Here is an 18,696-nt window from a genome sequence, read left to right as displayed (position 1 = left end):
GCGCGGTTGTGATCTGGTGCTAGATATCTGCGGCTAACTAACTCCTTCGTTCAGTGACTGGACACCCCCCCCTCCCTGCATACCGCCATCATAGCGAGGACGGCCAGCGCGTTCCGTTAAACCGCCTCGGCAAGACTCTCCGCTACTCCCTCTGTGTGCGCCATGGCATATCAGCAACGTGCGGCGCGGCCGCCGCCGACGAGACAGTACGGAGGGCAGGCTGCCGATCCTGCCGGCTACGGACAAGATCCTTATTACGGCAACGGTGGCTACGGCGGCCAGGACTACGGATATGGCGACGCGGGCTACGAAGATGGGTCGTACAATTATCCGTCGGTCGCCTCCAGCCCGCAGTCTCAGCCGCGGTCGACGCGTGGGGGGTATGGACCGCCGCCGCCTGGTGCCCCAGCTCCAGGATATGGCCGACCACCTCCTCGTGGCTATTCCGGGGATAGACCGCCAGCACAGAAACGCTCGAGAGCGCCGCGTAAGTGATCCAGACCCAGAACCTCATGATGGGACGACACTCACAGACCTAGCGGGATCGCGTCCTCCGCCAGGCGAGAACTTCGACAACCCTTTCCCGTCCTTCCCTCCAACCCCAAAAGATCGACGCGGTCTGCCGGCCAGGGGCCCTTCGCTGGAGAAAGGCATGGCGCAGATGGATATCAACGGCAGAGGACCCTCGAGTCGACCACCTCCCGGCTCGAGACGACCAGATATGCGGGCGCCTCCTCCGCGCGGGCCGCCACCGAATTCCAGCCGTGGCCCTCCTTACGGGCCTCCCGGAAGATCAGGCAGACCTGGGCCTGAACGATCCTTTACAGACCCGAATGTGATGCCTCCGCCAGGCCGAAGCGCAACGATGCCCAACCGAGGCCCGCCGATGGGCCCGGGGGGCATGTACCCTGGCCAGGCGAGCTACATGGAACCCGAATATCCACCAAGTCCCATGGGCGAGGTCCAGCCACCACGACCGAGTACAGCTAGTGGTACACGGCCAGGACGAATGGATATGGGCCTGATGGCACCGCCGCCTGATCCCGCCCATCGAGTGTCGTATGCACCCAAGGAGTTCTTGGAGTCCTACTTTGAAGGAGGGACGCCAGGCGAAGAATCGGACATGCCGAATTTTGACGCCATCGCGGCAGGACAGCAGAATGGTCCGATTGATGAGATGGGACTGGAGGCACCCAGGAGCAAGGCAAGAATCCCGGCCTCGGCCTCGGGGGGTCAGTACTCCGCGTACGATCCGAATTCTGCGTCCCAGCCTCCGCGTTCCAAGTCACAACCCAACCTCCGCCAAAATGATCCCCCAAACCAGTTCGAAAATGCCGGCTTTCAATTTGATATCCCCGGTGATGCTCCACCCGTTCCTCCCCAACAGGAGAATGTGGGATATCAGTCTCCTGGTGGATATTCCAACGGCCCTCCCCCACTTCGAACAAATCAACCAGGCTACAATGACCCGGCAGCGATGCCAGAGCCTCTGAACCCAGATGCCTTGCCCTCGCATCCAACCCCATTCAGACCCGGCCTCGACCAAAAGCCAGCACCTGTGCGGCAATACACCAATACTTCCTCCCCTGCGCCCGCTACCCCACAGCCCGTGCCTCCAGATGGAACGCCCGCAGCGCGTGCACCTGTCACTCACGAGGAGCTGCAGCGGTTGCAACAGCAAGCGAGAGGCAATCCGGCTGATCTCAAGACACAGCTTCTTCTAGCCAAGAAACTCGTGGAGGCGGCCACTGTTCTGGTTGATGACAACGCCCGACTGGACCCCAAAATGAAAGCCAGGGCCAAGGAGAAGTACATCCTGGATGCGCACAAGATCATCAAGAAGCTCGCCTCGGGTGGATACACCGACGCACAGTTCTATCTTGCGGATTGCTATGGTGAAGGCCTGTTGGGTCTTGAGCCAGATCCGAAAGAAGCGTTCCAGCTATACCAATCTGCCGCCAAAGCAGGCCACGCGCAATCTGCCTATCGTGTCGCGGTCTGCTGTGAAATCGGAGCCGAGGAAGGCGGCGGAACAAAACGCGATCCCTTCAAGGCTGTGCAGTGGTACAAGCGCGCCGCCACACTAGGCGACACGCCCGCCATGTACAAGATGGGAATGATCCATCTGAAGGCCCTACTGGGGCAAGCGCGTAGTCCCCGCGAGGGAATCTCGTGGCTGAAACGCGCCGCCGAGCGCGCAGACCCCGAAAATCCACACGCGCTGCACGAACTGGCTCTCATGTACCAAAGCGCCGGCAGCAACGACATCGTCATCCGCGACGAAGAGTACGCCAGCCAGCTGTTCCACCAAGCCGCCGATTTGGGGTACAAGTTCTCGCAGTTCCGTCTGGGCGCCGCGTATGAGTACGGACTGATGAACTGCCCCGTCGATAACCGCATGAGTATCATCTGGTATACCCGTGCCGCAGCCCAGGGCGAGCACCAGAGCGAACTCGCGCTGAGTGGATGGTACCTAACTGGTTCCGAGGGGATCCTGCAGCAGAATGACACGGAGGCGTATCTCTGGGCACGCAAAGCTGCCACGGCGGGCTTGGCGAAGGCCGAGTATGCCATGGGTTATTTCTCGGAGGTGGGTATTGGCGTGCAGGCTAATCTGGATGATGCGAAGAGGTGGTACTGGCGTGCAGCAGGTGAGTCTTGCCTAACATTATCACATCTATAAGATGCTCTCCAGACACTAATCTTGTGGCTCGCGTTCAGCGCAAGGATTCCCTAAAGCTCGCGAACGCCTCGAAGACCTCAAGCGGGGCGGCCGGATGCAAAAAACTCGCCTCTCGCGCTCGGCCGTTAATAAGCAGAGTGATGGTGATTGTGTCCTGATGTAATCTCTGATATGACCTTTTTTTCTTTCTTCATTGCTGCTTCCAGTTGCATGCATGTACCCTTTTTGGTTACCTTTTTTTTTCTTTTCTTTTCTTTTCTTTTCTTTTCTTTTCTTTTCTGTTTCATGATGACCACCGGCGCTGAGGGGTTGGCTTGGTTGGTTGGTTCCTTTGTTCCTTGGCTGTTGGTTGTTTTGTACGATCTATCTATCCCCTATCCTGGACAAAGCAACGAGATGGACAGTGTTGGTTGTCTACATACTCTCTTGTAATGTTTCGCTCGGATCCGTGGTGGTTGGTATGGTGTGAATGGTCTGGAACATGTGTTTTTTCTTTCTTTTTGTCATTGGGACATGTCATGATGATGTGGACTTGGTCCTAGGAGACCAACGACCGAGGCCAGGCGAGTCGAGGCGAATTCCTGGGAGGCTACTACACAGCTGGTTTCGCTGCATTGCATACAATAAAATGAATAGAATGCTGTTTCCTCACTCCCTCCCGTATTTTTCTTTCTATTCCTTTGCAATTTCTATAAAATTTAGGTCTTCTTTGCCTCTCCTGCTGTCTGCTGTGTAGGTCAGGTAGAGTTGAGGTGAGCCAAATTCCAAGCGGCGCCCATTCCGCGCTGACATATCCCGCCCTCTCGGGAGAAACCATCGGCTTCTACCTTCCAGCGCTTCCGACTCGGCATTACGGATTTATAATTGGAATTGTCAGCCAGGCATTTAGTTTCTCGTTGCTTTTTCTCGCTGACGAGTCTCTGATAAATCAATCGGTTGAAATAAGGTGCTCACGTCTTTCTCGGCCTATCCCGCCTAGCTTCAAACCTTACAGATACCGGCACATCCCACCGCGTGGACTTATCACTGGGATATATATGTCTTCGGAAGCGAGCCGCCAACAACATCACGACAACCATCGTTCTTCACCACCCACGCTCACATCCACACAGACCAAGACCGGGAAACTGGCCCTGCTAGCTATTCTCACTGCGATCCTCGCTGTACTCATCGCCCTGTGCTACGGCGATTCCGACAATCTGTTCGGCTTTCGATCGCTTTTTAGACCTTCCTCGTCCATTGCGAGGTCGGTAGGAGGCGGTGTTTCTAAATCTGCGTCTTCATTTGCTTCCGCGGGGACAGCAGCAGCAGCAGCAACAATCGCCACTACAGCAGCAGCAGCTAGCACACCAAAGAGCCCAGTACATCGCCAGCAAACCGAGGGTTCAAGTTCCAAGATGAATACGATTAAGACGCCCGTTTACTTCCTTAGCCATGGCGGGGTGAGTGGACTACCCTTTCATTCATTGCCTTCGATCATTTCCATTCCCTACTACATACATACCATCTTATTCTATCCTGAATCTGAATATGCCAATCTAACCCACACCAGCCAAATATAATGTACGACACCGAGCACCCCGCCTACTACAAACTCGCCGAAATTGGTCGCGAAATCACGCACAAGGTCAAACCGCGCGCCGTGGTGGTTTTCTCGGCGCATTGGCAGGGCGGACGGGATACGATCCATGTGAATACGGCCGAGATGACGGATCTGATCTATGAGTGAGTTTGCCCTTTGTGAAAGAAGAGTTGGAACGTTGGTTGCTGACTTTGTTTTTCCACCCTCAGCTTCTATGGCTTCCCCGACCACTACTATAAAGAGAAATTTCCCAACGTCGGTAGCAAGGAAGTGTCGCAGAAGGTGCTCGATTCGTTGACGCAGGCGGGCATTAAGGCAAAGGGGGTGGAGAGGGGTCTTGATCATGGTGTTTGGGCTAGTTTCAAGTGTGGTATGTCTTCTCACCTTACACCCTAGCAATAGTTTGCAAGCTATCTATCGGCGGACACTGATGATGGCTGCAGCATTCGAACCAGAGTCTAATCCCCTCGCCGTCCCAATCGTCCAAGTCTCCCTGTTCGACACCGAAGACCCAATCCAGCACTACCGCCTCGGCCAAGCAGTCAGCCAGCTCCGCGACGAAAACATCCTGATCATCGTGTCGGGGATGGCAGTGCACAATCTGCGCGATCTGCGGTCTACATTCAGCGACCCTCGCCCGCTGCCGTACGCGGTCAGTTTTGACGATGCGCTCAAGGAAGCCGTCACCACGCCCCCCGCGGAAAGAGAGAAGGCTATGGCGGCGCTGCTGAAGCGTCCGGATGCAAGACAGGCGCATCCGTCTTTTGAGCATCTCCTTCCTATCCATGTTGGGGCTGGTGCTGCGGGGATGGATTTGGGGGAGAGGCTTTGGACGTTGCCGGAGGGGAGTATGAGTTGGGCCCAGTTTCGGTTTGGGGGGCTGGGGGTTGCTAGTGGTGCTGGTAGTTCGTTGTGATTGGGATATGTAGGGATGTTGGCTGGTTCGTCTTGAGATAGATAGGTCCCAGAAATGGAATGGACAAGAGGTGTGTGTGTGTATAAGAATCAAGTTTGATTTCATCTATAGGTACAGATGGAGATGTGTAGGGTAGGTATGGCACTAGGCTCGCGGGATTGGGTGTGGGACAGAACATCCTGGGATTATGAGGACGCCTTCACCAGATTCGTGATCCGTTCTTCGATCTGCTGCTCCGACAGGCCTGACAGTCCAATAGTTAGCAATGCAGTTGCCCAATTGATTCGAACCAAACTCACCCGACAATGCCTCCTGCTTCTCCTTTCCGAACTCTGCATTTCCATCGATTGTTAGCCCGTTTTCTTTCTTCAATCGGTCTCGCCAGTCCGTCGTCAATGGGTCCTTGTCCATACCATATCGCGCGAAAACCCGCGGCTCAGTATCCATCGCCTCACGCATCATAATGGGAGTGTGCGGGTTGTGCTTCTTCATGGTGGGATAGGCGCGGTTGAGGAAGGTCCTGGAGGCATTGAACAGACCCCGTTAGTGGATTGCCGACTATGTTCACAGTGTCCTAGACTCACCGTGTGGGTGCGCTCTGCTCGGAGGTGTGGCAGAAGAGGAACCGGAGCTCCTTCAGGCCCTTGGTAAAGACGTACTTGCCGGACATGACGGGCAATGAGGGTAGATGTGGCTGTCGAACGAGATGTTGGTCCGGGAGAGAAGGAAGTCGGGAGAGTGCGCTAGGCCCGATTGAGAGGTGCGTTATGTCAGCAGGGCAAATGCTTCGATCGCAGAAGAGAAAGTTGAGAAAATGAGAAGAATCTGAAGGAGAGTTGAACTTGCTTTCTACGTCCTCTTTTCTATCTATTCTGAGTTCTAGTTGTATTTGTGGTGTGGCAGTCTCTCCTTGCCCGACGGAAAACTCCCTGGACTGACTTAGTAACCAACCCGATATCGCCGACTCACCTCTTCCTTTCTCCCCAAACCTCAACGCCAGCGCTGCGGTCGCACCACATCCCCCTTATACCGTCAATATGTCGTCTCGTGTGGGATTTCGCTTCCTCAACAACGCTCGCTTCACCTTTCGCAATGCCTCCGGGCCTTTCCGCCGGCCAGGCGGCACTGGCTTCCGCTTCCAGAGCTCGGACGCTGCGGCAGAGCAGCAGAGCACTTTCCAGCGGATGTGGAATAGCCCTGTGGGTGTGAAGACGGTGCATTTCTGGTATGCACTTTCTAGAATGCGGCAATAAAATTTATACTAATGGGAAATGCTATCTGGATAGGGCCCCTGTCATGAAGGTATGACTCGACTCGACTCGATTTGATTTTATCCCCGATCCACTCCTTGTACCGCGCGATATCCCCCAGATATATGTTCGGACTGCTATACCATGTGTCCAAAGTGCTTGGAAAAAGGCCATTGCTGATGCATTGCTTTCTACAGTGGGCGCTGGTCATTGCCGGTATCTCCGACTTCAGCCGTCCCCCGGAGAAGCTCTCCCTGACCCAGAACGCCGCTCTCATGGCCACGGGAGCCATCTGGACCCGATGGTGCCTTATCATCAAGCCCCGTAACGTCCTGTACGCTCTACCTCCTTGGTATTGTAGCTGATCAATGCTGACCAAACATCGCCCTAGGCTTGCCGCGGTCAACTTCTTCCTCGGGTGCGTGGGTGTCGTGCAAGTGGGCCGCATCTATTCATGGCAGCGTAGCCAGAGTGGCTCTGATGCCGATGCTATCAAGGAGATCGCGAACGAAGCCGAGGCCACGGCTAAGGATGTGGTTGAGAAGACGGAGGCTGCTGTGAAGAAGTCATAAACGGGGCGAAATGTTGACTACGGGTGGGAGAGGTGACGAATGCTGAGATGTTGGTGTCTATAGATAGAAGCCTTGAGCTGTGCGGTAATCGTCAAAAAGAGAACTGCCCTTTGAGCTAGTTCTTTTGTTATCACCCTTGGTCTTTGTTTAATGGACACCCGCTGTACATATCACGCATTCCCAAGTGATCTGTGTACTATATTCGAATGACAGAGCAGCAAGCACCGATAATCTATTTGCAACAGTAGACTCACAGTCGTCTCCCGCTCCTATCTAGCTGGTGAATCGGCCCAAGGCCTTTACCCGGATTTTTCCTCCCAATCGGGGGATTCGCCAGCCAAATCTTCCTCCTATCGGACACGCTCTTTCGCGCCCACGCCTCTGCTCGCCGTCTACAACACGCGCAAAACAATCCCAACCCCACGTTATCCCTCGGCCTCCTCCACAGTTGTTCCGCCGTCACGATCTCCCCCGGATTAATGTGTAGCGGGAACGCTATTTACCCCACCGAACGAGCACTTTAGCGCAGCATGAACAATGCGATGCTTAATTGTAGCTAACTATATAAAGGCTCGCCGAGCTGAGGGTGGTGGTGTCTGTTTAGTGTGCAGAAATATTCAGAAAAGTAACTCTTGACTCTTGCTGTCAGTCACTATGAAATTCGCCAATGCAGTTGCCCAGGCTGCGGTCCTTGCTCTGGGGCTTGGTCTTGCTGTGGAGGGTACTCCTCACTCGAATCCACACTCTCGGCCTGAACCTAAGTCGCAAGTTGATCCTCACTCGCGAACCAATGCGTGCAAACCGCATCACCCTTTCCGGCCTCTGCCTGCCAGCCATCCCAGAACGAGGACTTGCCATGTACCCTGCCACGGCGACGGGCGTGACGATGCTGAGAATATCCTGGCTGCATTGAAGGAATGCAATAATGGCGGCAAAGTCGTTTTCGATGCCGATGAGGAGTATACCATTGGCACAGCTCTCGATATGACGTTCCTGAAACATATTGATCTGGGTATGCACTTAAAAAAATAGTTGAAGATCTTTCTGACCTGTTCCAAAAGAAATCCGGGGTACGGTGACGTTCACCAACAACACAGACTACTGGCAAGCACACTCCTTCAAACACACCTACCAGAACGCTACCACATTCTTCAATCTGGGAGGCGAAGATGTCAATATCTACGGCGACGGTGAGCTAAATGGCAACGGCCAGGTATGGTATGATCTCTACGCTGAGAACGATTTGATCTTGCGCCCGATCCTCGTCGGTGTTATTGGATTGCACGGTGGTACCATTGGCCCGATCAAACTCCGGTACTCGCCGCAGTGGTATCACTTTGTGGCCAATTCGTCGGATGTCTTGTTCCAGGGGATCAATATTGGTGGCTATAGCACGAGTGAAAATGAAGCTAAGAATACTGATGGATGGTGAGTACGTCATTAAGATTCTGGGGTTGATACTGAGATCTCGTATAGGGATATCTATCGCTCGACCAATATTGTCCTGCAAGACTCTATCATCAACAATGGTGACGGTAAGTAGTCGGTACTACCTTCATATTGTCCAGTTGCTCATACTGTGACAGATTGTGTCTCTTTCAAGCCCAACACCACCGACATCCTGGTCCAAAACCTCCACTGCAATGGCTCCCACGGCATCTCCGTGGGTTCACTAGGCCAGTACAAGGGGGAGATAGACATTGTAAAGAATGTACTTGTATACAATGTGTCCATGTTCAACGCATCGGTAGGTGTATCCATATTTTCCGAACGCATAAACCACTAACCCAGCATCCAGGATGGCGCACGTATCAAAGTTTGGCCCGGTTTGCCTTCTGAAATGTCTGCAGATCTGCAAGGCGGCGGCGGTTTGGGAAGCGTGCAGAATATCACCTACGACATGATGACCATCGAGAACGTTGACTGGGCTATCGAAGTGACTCAGTGCTATGGACAGAGTAACATGACTCTGTGCAATGAGTACCCGGTATGTTTACATGAATTTGCCATTATCAGTCAGCTAATATGATTGGACAAATACAGAGTAACCTCACCATCTCCGATGTCCACTTCACCAACTTCAAGGGGGTGACGTCTGGCGCATACAACCCAGGTGTCGGAACGATTGTCTGCTCGAGTCCTGATGTGAGTTATTGCTTTATACAGAGCTGATGTTTGTATTCTAATTTATTCCAGGTGTGCTCGAATATCTACGCCAGCGATATTCATGTCACCAGTCCAGTTGGGACCGATGACTTCGTCTGTACAAATGTAGGTTGATACCCATACAAGAAAGAGGAATAAGGGCTGACATTACTGTGCAACAATTAGGTTGATGATAGTCTGCTGGAAGTTAGCTGTGTGGCTTCGAGTTGAAAAAGCAGGGCGGGTACGAAATGCTGGTCGAGGGAGAATGGATTGTAAGCATTGGCCTACAATGCCAAATGCATACGTTCTCAATGTTATTGTCAATAATGGAACGCATGAATTTGATTTTCCTTGCTAAATATCCCTCGTCCCATATCATATCTGCTATAAGTATACTACCCGCAATGAGCTACAGTCGATCAACAATTCCATGGCGTTGAACCCAGCTTCGAGCTCGTTTTCCGAAGATATACCTGAATAATACAAAGAGAACCAATTAGCCTTATAGTTCTATCGCTGGGAGGGAGCGAAACTCACATAGGAATAGTCAGAAGAGTAACAGCCATCGTAATACCCCCAATAGTGAAAAAACAATCTCGAATACCCTGATTCGCAATCCAGTCGTTGATATAAAACGACAATCCAAACGCAAAAAGATTCTTGATGAAGTTCATCGTCGCAAAGGCCTCGCCTGCTTTGTCGCGGTGACAGTCCACAATGTACGTGACGACGCCAGTGGTGCCCAGCTGAACACCAAAATTGATCAACCCCAGACAGACAATGACTGGGATGGGCCACGGCTCCTGTGCGTACGCTGACTGCCCCCATGCAAAGAATCCAGTTGCTGTGAAGAGAAGGTAGGTGACCATAATGGGGAGGCGGAATTCAGGTTCTGTGAAGATGATGAGGAAAGAGGATTTTAAGAAAAAAAAAGAAGAGATGGATAGCATACCGAATATGCCACCATTCATTTTGGACATTTGCGTTACCATCCCGTCAATTAAGGGACCAGCAATCAAAGTGCCAAGGACAGAAGCTACGAAGGACGAGAGATTCGTCGCTCCGACTGCGCCGACTGAGAAATTGTAGGGTGGTGCAGAGAAAATCTGGGATAGCGTTAGAGAGATTCCCACCAGCCATGAAATACAGGTTGTAAATAGCAAAACTGCCCAGAGCACATTGGGCGAGGCAAGTAGATAAAATGGCCGAATAAGGGTATTCCAGAAGGAGACTGGGTTGACGTAGCCACTATACGGAAGCAGGTCTTTGATCCATGAATTAGGCTGTTCTCCAGTGGTTTGTAGATGCTCGAGTTGTCGCAATTTTGCTTTGCCTTCCATAATAACCTATTTATTGTCAGCTAAAGTATACCAGAGTGTTTGCGATAACTACCAACCTTCTCGTTGCCTGTGTCGATGTTCAATGCCTCCCGAGCATAGGCCGACTCGGGCATCCAGAAGAAAACCATGATAAATGCCAGCGCAAACGCACCGCCCATCCCGTACATTGCAATATGATACGATCCATATTGAATTATTGCCGCAGCTATTTGTGAATAAGAGTCAGTGTCTCTCCTAATCCCAACTTTCCCCGACTCACCAATTGGAACTGCAAGATTGATCCCTCCCAAGACACCCAAGTTAAACACTGCTGTGCGAAGCCCTCTTTCATGAACAAACCTAGACGACACGTCAGCTATATTAGAAAAGAAACTCGCTATACTGACCATATGTCTGCAATCGAAGCCGGAATCAGCGCTTCAAACGGTGCCATGCACAAGCCACAAAGCACCCTCGCTGCAACAAGAGACGGGAAGCTTTTTGCTGCTGCTGCCCAAAAACACGAAACCATCAGCCCCAACGTGGTGGATAAGTAGACGGGACGTTTGCCATATTTCACAGCCAGCGAATTGAATATCAGACTGCCAACAGCGATCGCGGCAATTGTCCCCCCTTGAACCCCAGAGACGAATGTGCTTAGTGACACATTGAATTCTTTGGCTAGTGGAACAAAGGCTCCTCCGAGAAGTGGACCAACAGCTAGCAAGAACCATACAATTTTAGATTCATGGAACAATGCGCGTAGAGACAATTCTTACCTCCAACGCATCCGCAACCCCAGCCGAAGGTTACGGTAAACAGTTCCTTCTTTCTTCGCGGCCAATTGTAAGGATCATTTGGCGAGTCAGATGGTTGGGGAACAAGTACAAAATTCCCGGTTGGGTCATGTTTGAGGAGACTAGGGTCAATTCCTGAGTAGGAGTTGGTGTCTTGAAAATGGTTTAACGGAGCTGTGCCGGGGATGTGCTCCAGCTTGGTATCGTCTAGGATTCCAAGTGGCATTTCGAGGGTTGTATTTGCAATGAGTTATGAGAAAGATGTTCAAAATGGAGAAAGAGATCGAGAAATTCTTAATTATCACATTCTAAGCCCTGGGAAAAATCTGGGTTGATGGTTTGCCCGCAGTACAAAGTCTAGCAGGAACACTCCGAAGTAAAGGGATGATGGGGGAGGGTTTAACTTGCTGGAATGAGGACTCCCGGCGTCTTTTAAGGCACGGTCAAAGGTGGTATTCTCTGTTAAGCTCTGGTGTTGCACGCTTGGGCAATTATCCGGTGGTTAGGATTCGTTAACAGAACACGGGGTAGGTTTATCAGTTCCGCTTTGGGTAACGATTTGTTGTTGTGGTATACCACATACTAAGAACGGCCCATGTGGGGTTTTCTATGAAGGATACATACACTCGGAATCATGCCGATACTGCCTGAAAATGGGACAAGAGGGGAAATGCTTAAATTATTGAGATTTTTATCATTGTGACTCGGGTGACAAGCTCCACGGGGAGAAACCAGGCCTGAGCACCCTTGACGGTTGCAGGCATTCATTGAAGATCAGGTGGTGTGCGTCGGCAATTAGGTTGGAGACAAAAGCCGAGTCATGCTATCCGATAAAGTAATACGAGGGCGTTATTTTTCCGCCTTGAAGTTCATGAGACAAGGATAATGGTCGTTAATTCCGCACATCGGCCTGGCCATGCGGGGGTGGAGAGTAGAAGGCATCGTTGTTGAGTAATTATGCCGACAAGGCCCGGCCGAGACATTTCAAAGTTAAACAAAAATGGGGCTTTAGTTCTCACGTGTTACTTGCGAGTAAAAGTCGGGTGGTGGAAGTGTGTATGGGATGATAGTGTTGGCATCCATGGATCCACTACGCAGAAACCGGAAATCCCCCAGCTCCGCGAACAACAATGTGGGGGAAGCAAAAGAGGTGGAGAGGGTTCATACATACCGGATATACAGATACGAGACTTTTGGGCGCGTACTAGGGTAATTTATTTCCGTAAAACAGAAAGAAGCTGCTTTGGATTAATTTCTGTCTAGGTTCCTCACCACTTCAAGATAACAGTATGGCGCAAGCGAGAAGTATCATCGTCACTGGTAAGAAACGAACAGCCAGATAATATTCTTAAATATTACTCAAAATTAACCCACAGCCAGGCGGAGCATCCGGCATTGGGCTGGGCATCACCCGGCACCTCATCGCAGAACCCAACACGCACATCACCATCCTCGACATCAATCCAACGACAGGCGCCCAGACGCTGGAAGACCTACGCGTGAAATTCCCAGCCGCTAGTATTACATTTGAGGAATGTGATGTCTCTTCTTGGGAGAGTCAAGACGCCGCATTCGAGAAAATACATGCTCAACAAGGCCGGATCGACATCGTTTTCGCGAATGCCGGAATAACAGAGAAGGGCAGTCTGTTGCCACCAAAGAACTCGGATGGTGCAACAAAAAGACCCGTCAAGCCAAATCTGGCGACGTTGAATGTTAACCTAATAGGACTAATGTACTGTGAGTGTATTGCACTGAGCATAATATGGTCCGTCTAACATTGATATGGGTAGCCGTCCAGCTTGGCATTCACTATATTTCTAGAAACACCGCGTCGGAGACCAATTCTAAGGGTCTTATTGTTTGCACCGCCTCTAATGCGGGTCTATATCCCTTCGCAGTTGCACCGATGTACGCCGCCACCAAGCACGGGGTCATAGGTCTCGTACGGTCTCTGGCTCGGTCGTTGGAAATCGAGCAGATTCAGATTAATGCATTAGCACCTGCTGTTATAGGTACGTGAAAAGAACCATGGATCATGGAGATTGTGCAGTTGACGTTCAAATAGAAACGAATATTGCACCTAGTGCAGAGCTGTTCAAATCTATGGTTCTCACGCCAATGTCGACTGCGCAGAAGGCTGTGGCTCGATTCATAGCAGACCCCTCCCTGACGGGCAAAGTTGCGGAGTTGCATGGTGAACATGTCACTTTCACGGATCCTCCGCCGTATGTAGATGAGGATACGGGGAAGAATATTGAGACTTTTTGGAACTTGGGGTATGCATAGGGACAATAGAGCTAGGTAATGTCTAGGGTACGACAACTACTAGATCCTAAGAATGTTCATGTCTCAAGAGCTGGTGAACGTTGAGTACACTGCCGCACCTGGCAGTGTGAGATCTTCATCTATGTGCGAGTAATATGAATAGCCAAATAACCAGAGCCCACCCAGAGATATAAACCGTAGATAATCAACACCAAATCAAGCCCGCCCCCCATTAATACAAATTCAACGCCAGTATATATATTGACACGACCATTCCGTTCATGGTGGAACAAAGAGCCTTCTACTCTTTTTCATCGCGCAATAGCACCTTCAACTTCTGCAGTTTATCTTCACAATTGACCTCCATGTTCATAACCACATCAACTGCATCCTTTTTAGTGATCAGCAGTTGCGAAACAAGCCAAAAGTTGTATCCATTCTTATAAAATCCCATTGAGGCCCATTCGTCGCCTGAGAGTTGGTTGCGTAATGCGTCCCAATGATTGTGCCACTGGGATAATGCTGTCCGAATAGCTTTAAGGACCGAGTCGTCCGGTATGGAGTTGATTGGAATTGTGCCTGAGGCGCCATAGTTTCCATTTTGAACGGGTTTGAGGTGACGGATGCGCGGCCCCAACAAGGTCATGTGAGTGTTGATGAATGCATATAGAACTATACTGATGGTCAGCGGTTATGGAAAAATATTTGGAGGTATAGCACATACTGTGAATCAAGAACCACATATCCAGCACAGTGAGGTCCATCCGGTTGATTCCGGGTGAATGTGGTGGGGAATCTTGTCGGGATTCCTCTTCAAACAGGTTTTGAAAAGCCTCAAAAATTGTTAGGTCGCGTGTATATCGGAAGTTAGGCTCTCTAAATGGGTGTTCGGATCGGAACAGCGAGTCGTTGCATGGTAGGTCGCATTCCATCTCCGTATGGGTAAAGCGACAGGGATGATTCTGGTAGAAAAAGAAGGCACAATCCAGTGAAATCACAATATTGATGCAGCTGGAGGCGATTAGCTTGAGCTGCCTTCATAGTCGACACCAATACATACCGAACACGACACTCTGTCTGGATCCACAGGCTTTCCAGGATTCGATCGCGGGGAGTATGGCGACATTTCAAAAGCTGTAGGCGCCGGGTAACCTGTCACCGAATGTGTTAATTGACAACACATCAAGAGAGTGCAGAGAACACACCTTAACAATTTCACTGAACCGATTCTCCATCGCTCGACTCCGGGAAACCTTACTGCCCGCCCAGTACTGGACTACGGTAATAAGGAATCCAGCCTGGAAATTCTGGAACTTGACCCAGTCGTTCGACTCATTTTCGAAACATTGGTTTCCAGAGAAAACAGTTCCAATATCGTTTTCTGAAGAGTAAACATCACAGGAGAAGATAAAGAGTTCTGCAAAGTCCAGCACCCTTTTGGCAACATAGGCCTCTCTCTGATCGGTAGTGTACATGGCTCCCATAAAGACGATCGAAGCCAGCAGTGGCAGGGTGGCCGTCTCCGGGTCAAATGATGGAGCATGTATCATCGTGCAACTCGGATGCCAGTTTTTGAAATACAGTGCCACGAATTTCTGTATGCGAGCCGTGGTGAGCAAGAAGTTGAGGCTTGTGGAGATTTCTTCTTGGGCTTTGGTATTCAGCGGGAGTGTCCATACTCGTGCCAGTATGGACTGGATAAGCGCCGTTGCAAAGGGTCGTTCCGGCTCGAACATAGCATTTTCTTCGGATAGTGCCAGACTAGGTTCAGGTATTGGTGGTCCGATAGCCTGGTAGGCCACTCCAGAATACGGATCTCCTTGCATTTTATGAGCATCTCCGAAAGGGCCATTGAAAAAGTCCAGAAAGGTATCCTGGTAGAATTGAAGTGTCGTAGGGTCGGAATCGAGCATAGCTGGGGCATAGTCTGATCGGCCGCTCTCCATGTTATACGGGAACATGTTGTTCTGTCTCTCCTCTAACTCATTCTGGTTGCTGTCGAATAATGCACCCCGAGGTCGGTCACTCCGAGGGGGTAGTCGGAAGCCTTCGGTGAAACTGTCGCAACCGGCATTGAGTAGGAACTTAATCGATCCACGATCTGATAGCTGTCCGGAAACCTCGGATTTCACGAAGGGTTCGCCTAGATAGAGGTCAACATAGTATCTACCTAACCCAAGATCATAGCCAGTTCCATACTATATTCCAGCTCCGGCTGTTTCGAAGGCTCCAGCTGCTCATTATTGCACTCTAGGTTTCTCTTTTGACACGATCCACAAGGGCTCTGGCCGTCGCAACGTAGTTTCATAGACATACACTTCAGCGAAGACATATAGTTAGTATTGGTTCTTGTCTGTGTGTAAGAGAAGAAGCTCACCGATTGACACGCATGACGCCGTCTACCCCTTTGGCCGGTTTCGGGAATCTTCCGATCTCCGCGCTTGGCGCAATCGGTGTAGTGGTCGCGGAGATTATCGCTATAGGCAAAGATGTTAGAGATAAAGACAGTCCAGGCTATTAGACTCCACCTACCAGCGCGCAAAGGCTTCATTGCAGAAGACACACGAGTAGGGCTTCTGGCCCGAGTCTGTACCGAGGTTAGCAGTGACCAGGAGAACAAGGCGGGGCACGGACGGCGCAGATGGTGTCGTTTGAGGTGATCGATGCGCGTGAATCCTCGTTGGCAAACAGTACAACGAAAGTGCTTCTCGGCGGGCTTCATCTTCTGGCGCGTCCATCGGGGAGCATGCAATCCGGGGAAGCGACAAGTGAAGAAGCGGAAGACCGGCGGGAGAGGGAGAAAGTGTTTGGTATGCGTATTTCACACTGTAACGACCAGCGGCACCTAATTTGTAATATGATACGGTACGGTATGTATTCCGAATATCGATGATATCACCAACTCTATCAATTTTATTGCAACCAAAAAGAAAGAATTTATCATGTCTAGACAGAGAGTGTAAAATCCGACGCCGGAAGGGGAAAGTCGATCTGGTCGTCGTCCAGGTAGTCCACGTTAATGCGGTTGTACTTCTCGTTCTCCGTCCACCCATCGCCCAGCCAACCAGCAGGATTGTCATCAACATACTCGTACTCAAAGTCTTCCCAGCGCGGATTGGCAAATGCCTTCCTAGCATGCAACGAGGAACCCGGCCACAAGGCAACGATTCGTCCATCCTCGGTGCCGCCTTTGTACCAGCTGCGGCACTTGCTGCTGAACACCGTGAGGGAGAAATACTGGTCACAATACTTGGTGAACCGCCTAACAGCGTCACGGCGCACGGTCATTGCGCGGATATTGTCGCGCTGCATTTTTTGGATGCATTCCGTGAAGTAGTCTATTGACTTTTCAATGAGAAGGAGGAGGTTGCCTTCTCCCAGACCGGAGTTTGGTCCAAGGCAGATGAAGAAATTGGGGAATCCGTCTGTTGTCACAGACATGTAGTTCTCTGGGGTGTCTTTCCACTTCTCCGACAGCGGCATCCCTCCAGATCCGATGATAGGGAAGCGAGGCGTCGATGATGTGTCAAAGCCAGTGGCACATACGAGCATATCAACGGGTCGGTGTTGTCCGTCGGCAGTGACGATGCCCGTCTCGTCAACCTTGACAATATCTGACTTGATCAGATTCACCTTGGGATCAGTCAATGCCTCCAGATACCCCGGCCCGGGGGTCAGGCGACGACAAGCAGGTGGGAAGGAAGGGACAAGCTCGTCAAAGAGCTCTGGCTTGTTGGCCAAGCGTGCCTTCATATTCTCGGCGAAAGCCTGTTGCCCATCGATCTGCATTTCAGAGCCTGTCAAGGTGGATCCGTGGACCGACTGTAGTTGTAACTCGACCTCTGATTATTGTCAGACACACTGCATGCCAGTAGGAAGAGAACAACGTACCTTTACGGAAGTTCTGGTACACTTGGTGGTCCTTCTTGAAGCTCTCGAGCTCCTCGGGGCTAAACGAAACTATCAAAATCATGTTAGAATATCGATTTTATAGATCAATGTCCATTGCTCACTATTAGCTAGTTTCTTGCCACGCCGATCTATTTGGTCCCGCGCAAAGGATGGCGAAATCCATGTCCGACTGCGAACATAATGGTCGATGTGCGTCACATCGGGCAACAATGCAGGCACGATCTGAATTCCACTCGAGCCGTTACCGATAACAGCAACGCGCTGTCCCTGTTTCAATTGTCAACTTGTGTTGCGCGTGCCTGAATAGTTTGCTAAACGTGCCTTGTAATCGTAGCTTTCGTCCCAGGTGGCACTGTGCATGAGCTCGCCCTTGAAGTCATGAAGACCGGGGATCTTCGGCCACTTCCAATCGTTCAGCGCCCCGGTTGCCTGAATCAAGAGGTCACATTTGTCCGAATAGATCGTTCCACTATCTACATCTTGAACCTACCCCCTGTTAACTAGTGAATGCATTCTGACTGGCAGACAGCACTTACCTTCAAGCACCATTTGGACTGTTCGTCATCCCAGATCGCCTCGGAAACCTTCTGCTTAAGCTTCATGTACTTCAGGCACCCATACTTAAAGGCAACGCGTTTCCAGTACCTGTGGATTTCGGGAGCGCTCGCATAAAACTGTGACCATTCTTTATTTGGTTCAAAGGTCGCCTGGTAAGTATGGGCCGGGATATCTGTACAATATTAGAATGCTTCAAAACACGAACCATGCGGGAAATAAATCATACCACAAGCGCAGCCTGGATAGCGGTTCTCAAACCAGGTGCCTCCAATATCCGCATTCTTCTCATAAATACACAGTTGCAGATTAGGAATTCTCTGCACAAAACGAACACACGCCATGATTCCTGAGATGCCCGCACCGATAATAACCACCCTAAGTGGGCGGCTTTCGTCGATCGAGCGCTCCTTCACGATCCACGTATCGTCGAAATTGTCCGCCTTCTCAGCGACCGGCGTGGAGTCGCCAGTGCGAGAAGTGCGTTTTGTAACGGCTGGAGTCATTTTCAAATCTCCGTCAGGATATGGGTTGAAGCAAATGAAAACCTGTAGAGTTTCGAACTGTTAGTGAGTGGCATCGGCCGGATATCATGATATTAAGTGGGAATGTCGTACCTTCCTTCGCGTCCCTTTAAATGTTTGATTGAACTAAAATCTGCCAATCTCTCCTGCTTATATAAAGCCTGGGGGTG

The 18,696-nt window shown here is 50.9% G+C and overlaps 9 protein-coding genes across 9 annotated transcripts; 5 read left to right on the top strand and 4 right to left on the bottom strand.

Moving 5' to 3' along the window:
- Nucleotides 1–162: 162 nt before the first annotated feature.
- PFLUO_LOCUS3198 (uncharacterized protein) lies at nucleotides 163–2,846 on the top strand (the record flags this gene model as incomplete). The annotated part of the gene is made up of 3 exons (XM_073780418.1): nucleotides 163–487; nucleotides 540–2,651; nucleotides 2,722–2,846. The coding sequence occupies 3 exons, from the start codon at nucleotides 163–165 to the stop codon at nucleotides 2,844–2,846; spliced, it is 2,562 nt and encodes an 853-aa protein (XP_073637275.1).
- A 1,398-nt stretch (nucleotides 2,847–4,244) lies between these two features.
- PFLUO_LOCUS3197 (uncharacterized protein) lies at nucleotides 4,245–5,181 on the top strand (the record flags this gene model as incomplete). Its single annotated transcript, XM_073780417.1, has 3 exons — nucleotides 4,245–4,408; nucleotides 4,475–4,635; nucleotides 4,709–5,181. 3 exons carry the CDS (start codon nucleotides 4,245–4,247, stop codon nucleotides 5,179–5,181), a joined length of 798 nt encoding a protein of 265 aa, XP_073637274.1.
- Nucleotides 5,182–5,366: 185 nt separating this feature from the next.
- Nucleotides 5,367–5,851, bottom strand: PFLUO_LOCUS3196 (uncharacterized protein; the record flags this gene model as incomplete). Its single annotated transcript, XM_073780416.1, has 3 exons — nucleotides 5,367–5,425; nucleotides 5,481–5,701; nucleotides 5,766–5,851. 3 exons carry the CDS (start codon nucleotides 5,849–5,851, stop codon nucleotides 5,367–5,369), a joined length of 366 nt encoding a protein of 121 aa, XP_073637273.1.
- Nucleotides 5,852–6,218: 367 nt separating this feature from the next.
- Nucleotides 6,219–7,003, top strand: PFLUO_LOCUS3195 (uncharacterized protein; the record flags this gene model as incomplete). The annotated part of the gene is made up of 4 exons (XM_073780415.1): nucleotides 6,219–6,406; nucleotides 6,468–6,483; nucleotides 6,629–6,765; nucleotides 6,823–7,003. 4 exons carry the CDS (start codon nucleotides 6,219–6,221, stop codon nucleotides 7,001–7,003), a joined length of 522 nt encoding a protein of 173 aa, XP_073637272.1.
- A 654-nt stretch (nucleotides 7,004–7,657) lies between these two features.
- On the top strand, nucleotides 7,658–9,360 carry PFLUO_LOCUS3194 (uncharacterized protein; the record flags this gene model as incomplete). Its single annotated transcript, XM_073780414.1, has 8 exons — nucleotides 7,658–8,015; nucleotides 8,065–8,431; nucleotides 8,480–8,538; nucleotides 8,590–8,750; nucleotides 8,802–8,990; nucleotides 9,047–9,148; nucleotides 9,200–9,274; nucleotides 9,346–9,360. 8 exons carry the CDS (start codon nucleotides 7,658–7,660, stop codon nucleotides 9,358–9,360), a joined length of 1,326 nt encoding a protein of 441 aa, XP_073637271.1.
- Nucleotides 9,361–9,684: 324 nt separating this feature from the next.
- Nucleotides 9,685–10,658, bottom strand: PFLUO_LOCUS3193 (uncharacterized protein; the record flags this gene model as incomplete). Its single annotated transcript, XM_073780413.1, has 3 exons — nucleotides 9,685–10,043; nucleotides 10,104–10,497; nucleotides 10,548–10,658. 3 exons carry the CDS (start codon nucleotides 10,656–10,658, stop codon nucleotides 9,685–9,687), a joined length of 864 nt encoding a protein of 287 aa, XP_073637270.1.
- Nucleotides 10,659–12,556: 1,898 nt separating this feature from the next.
- PFLUO_LOCUS3192 (uncharacterized protein) lies at nucleotides 12,557–13,556 on the top strand (the record flags this gene model as incomplete). Its single annotated transcript, XM_073780412.1, has 4 exons — nucleotides 12,557–12,587; nucleotides 12,648–13,007; nucleotides 13,061–13,282; nucleotides 13,336–13,556. 4 exons carry the CDS (start codon nucleotides 12,557–12,559, stop codon nucleotides 13,554–13,556), a joined length of 834 nt encoding a protein of 277 aa, XP_073637269.1.
- Nucleotides 13,557–13,836: 280 nt separating this feature from the next.
- On the bottom strand, nucleotides 13,837–16,273 carry PFLUO_LOCUS3191 (uncharacterized protein; the record flags this gene model as incomplete). Its single annotated transcript, XM_073780410.1, has 7 exons — nucleotides 13,837–14,207; nucleotides 14,260–14,546; nucleotides 14,596–14,687; nucleotides 14,741–15,678; nucleotides 15,735–15,852; nucleotides 15,913–16,012; nucleotides 16,068–16,273. The coding sequence occupies 7 exons, from the start codon at nucleotides 16,271–16,273 to the stop codon at nucleotides 13,837–13,839; spliced, it is 2,112 nt and encodes a 703-aa protein (XP_073637268.1).
- A 208-nt stretch (nucleotides 16,274–16,481) lies between these two features.
- Nucleotides 16,482–18,508, bottom strand: PFLUO_LOCUS3190 (uncharacterized protein; the record flags this gene model as incomplete). The annotated part of the gene is made up of 5 exons (XM_073780409.1): nucleotides 16,482–17,377; nucleotides 17,427–17,495; nucleotides 17,765–17,933; nucleotides 17,984–18,177; nucleotides 18,232–18,508. The coding sequence occupies 5 exons, from the start codon at nucleotides 18,506–18,508 to the stop codon at nucleotides 16,482–16,484; spliced, it is 1,605 nt and encodes a 534-aa protein (XP_073637267.1).
- Nucleotides 18,509–18,696: the final 188 nt, after the last annotated feature.

The sequence above is a fragment of the Penicillium psychrofluorescens genome (genome assembly GCF_964197705.1).
Source record: "Penicillium psychrofluorescens genome assembly, chromosome: 2".
Taxonomy (NCBI): Eukaryota; Fungi; Ascomycota; class Eurotiomycetes; order Eurotiales; family Aspergillaceae; genus Penicillium; species Penicillium psychrofluorescens.
This window is presented reverse-complemented; position numbering and strand designations above follow the sequence as displayed.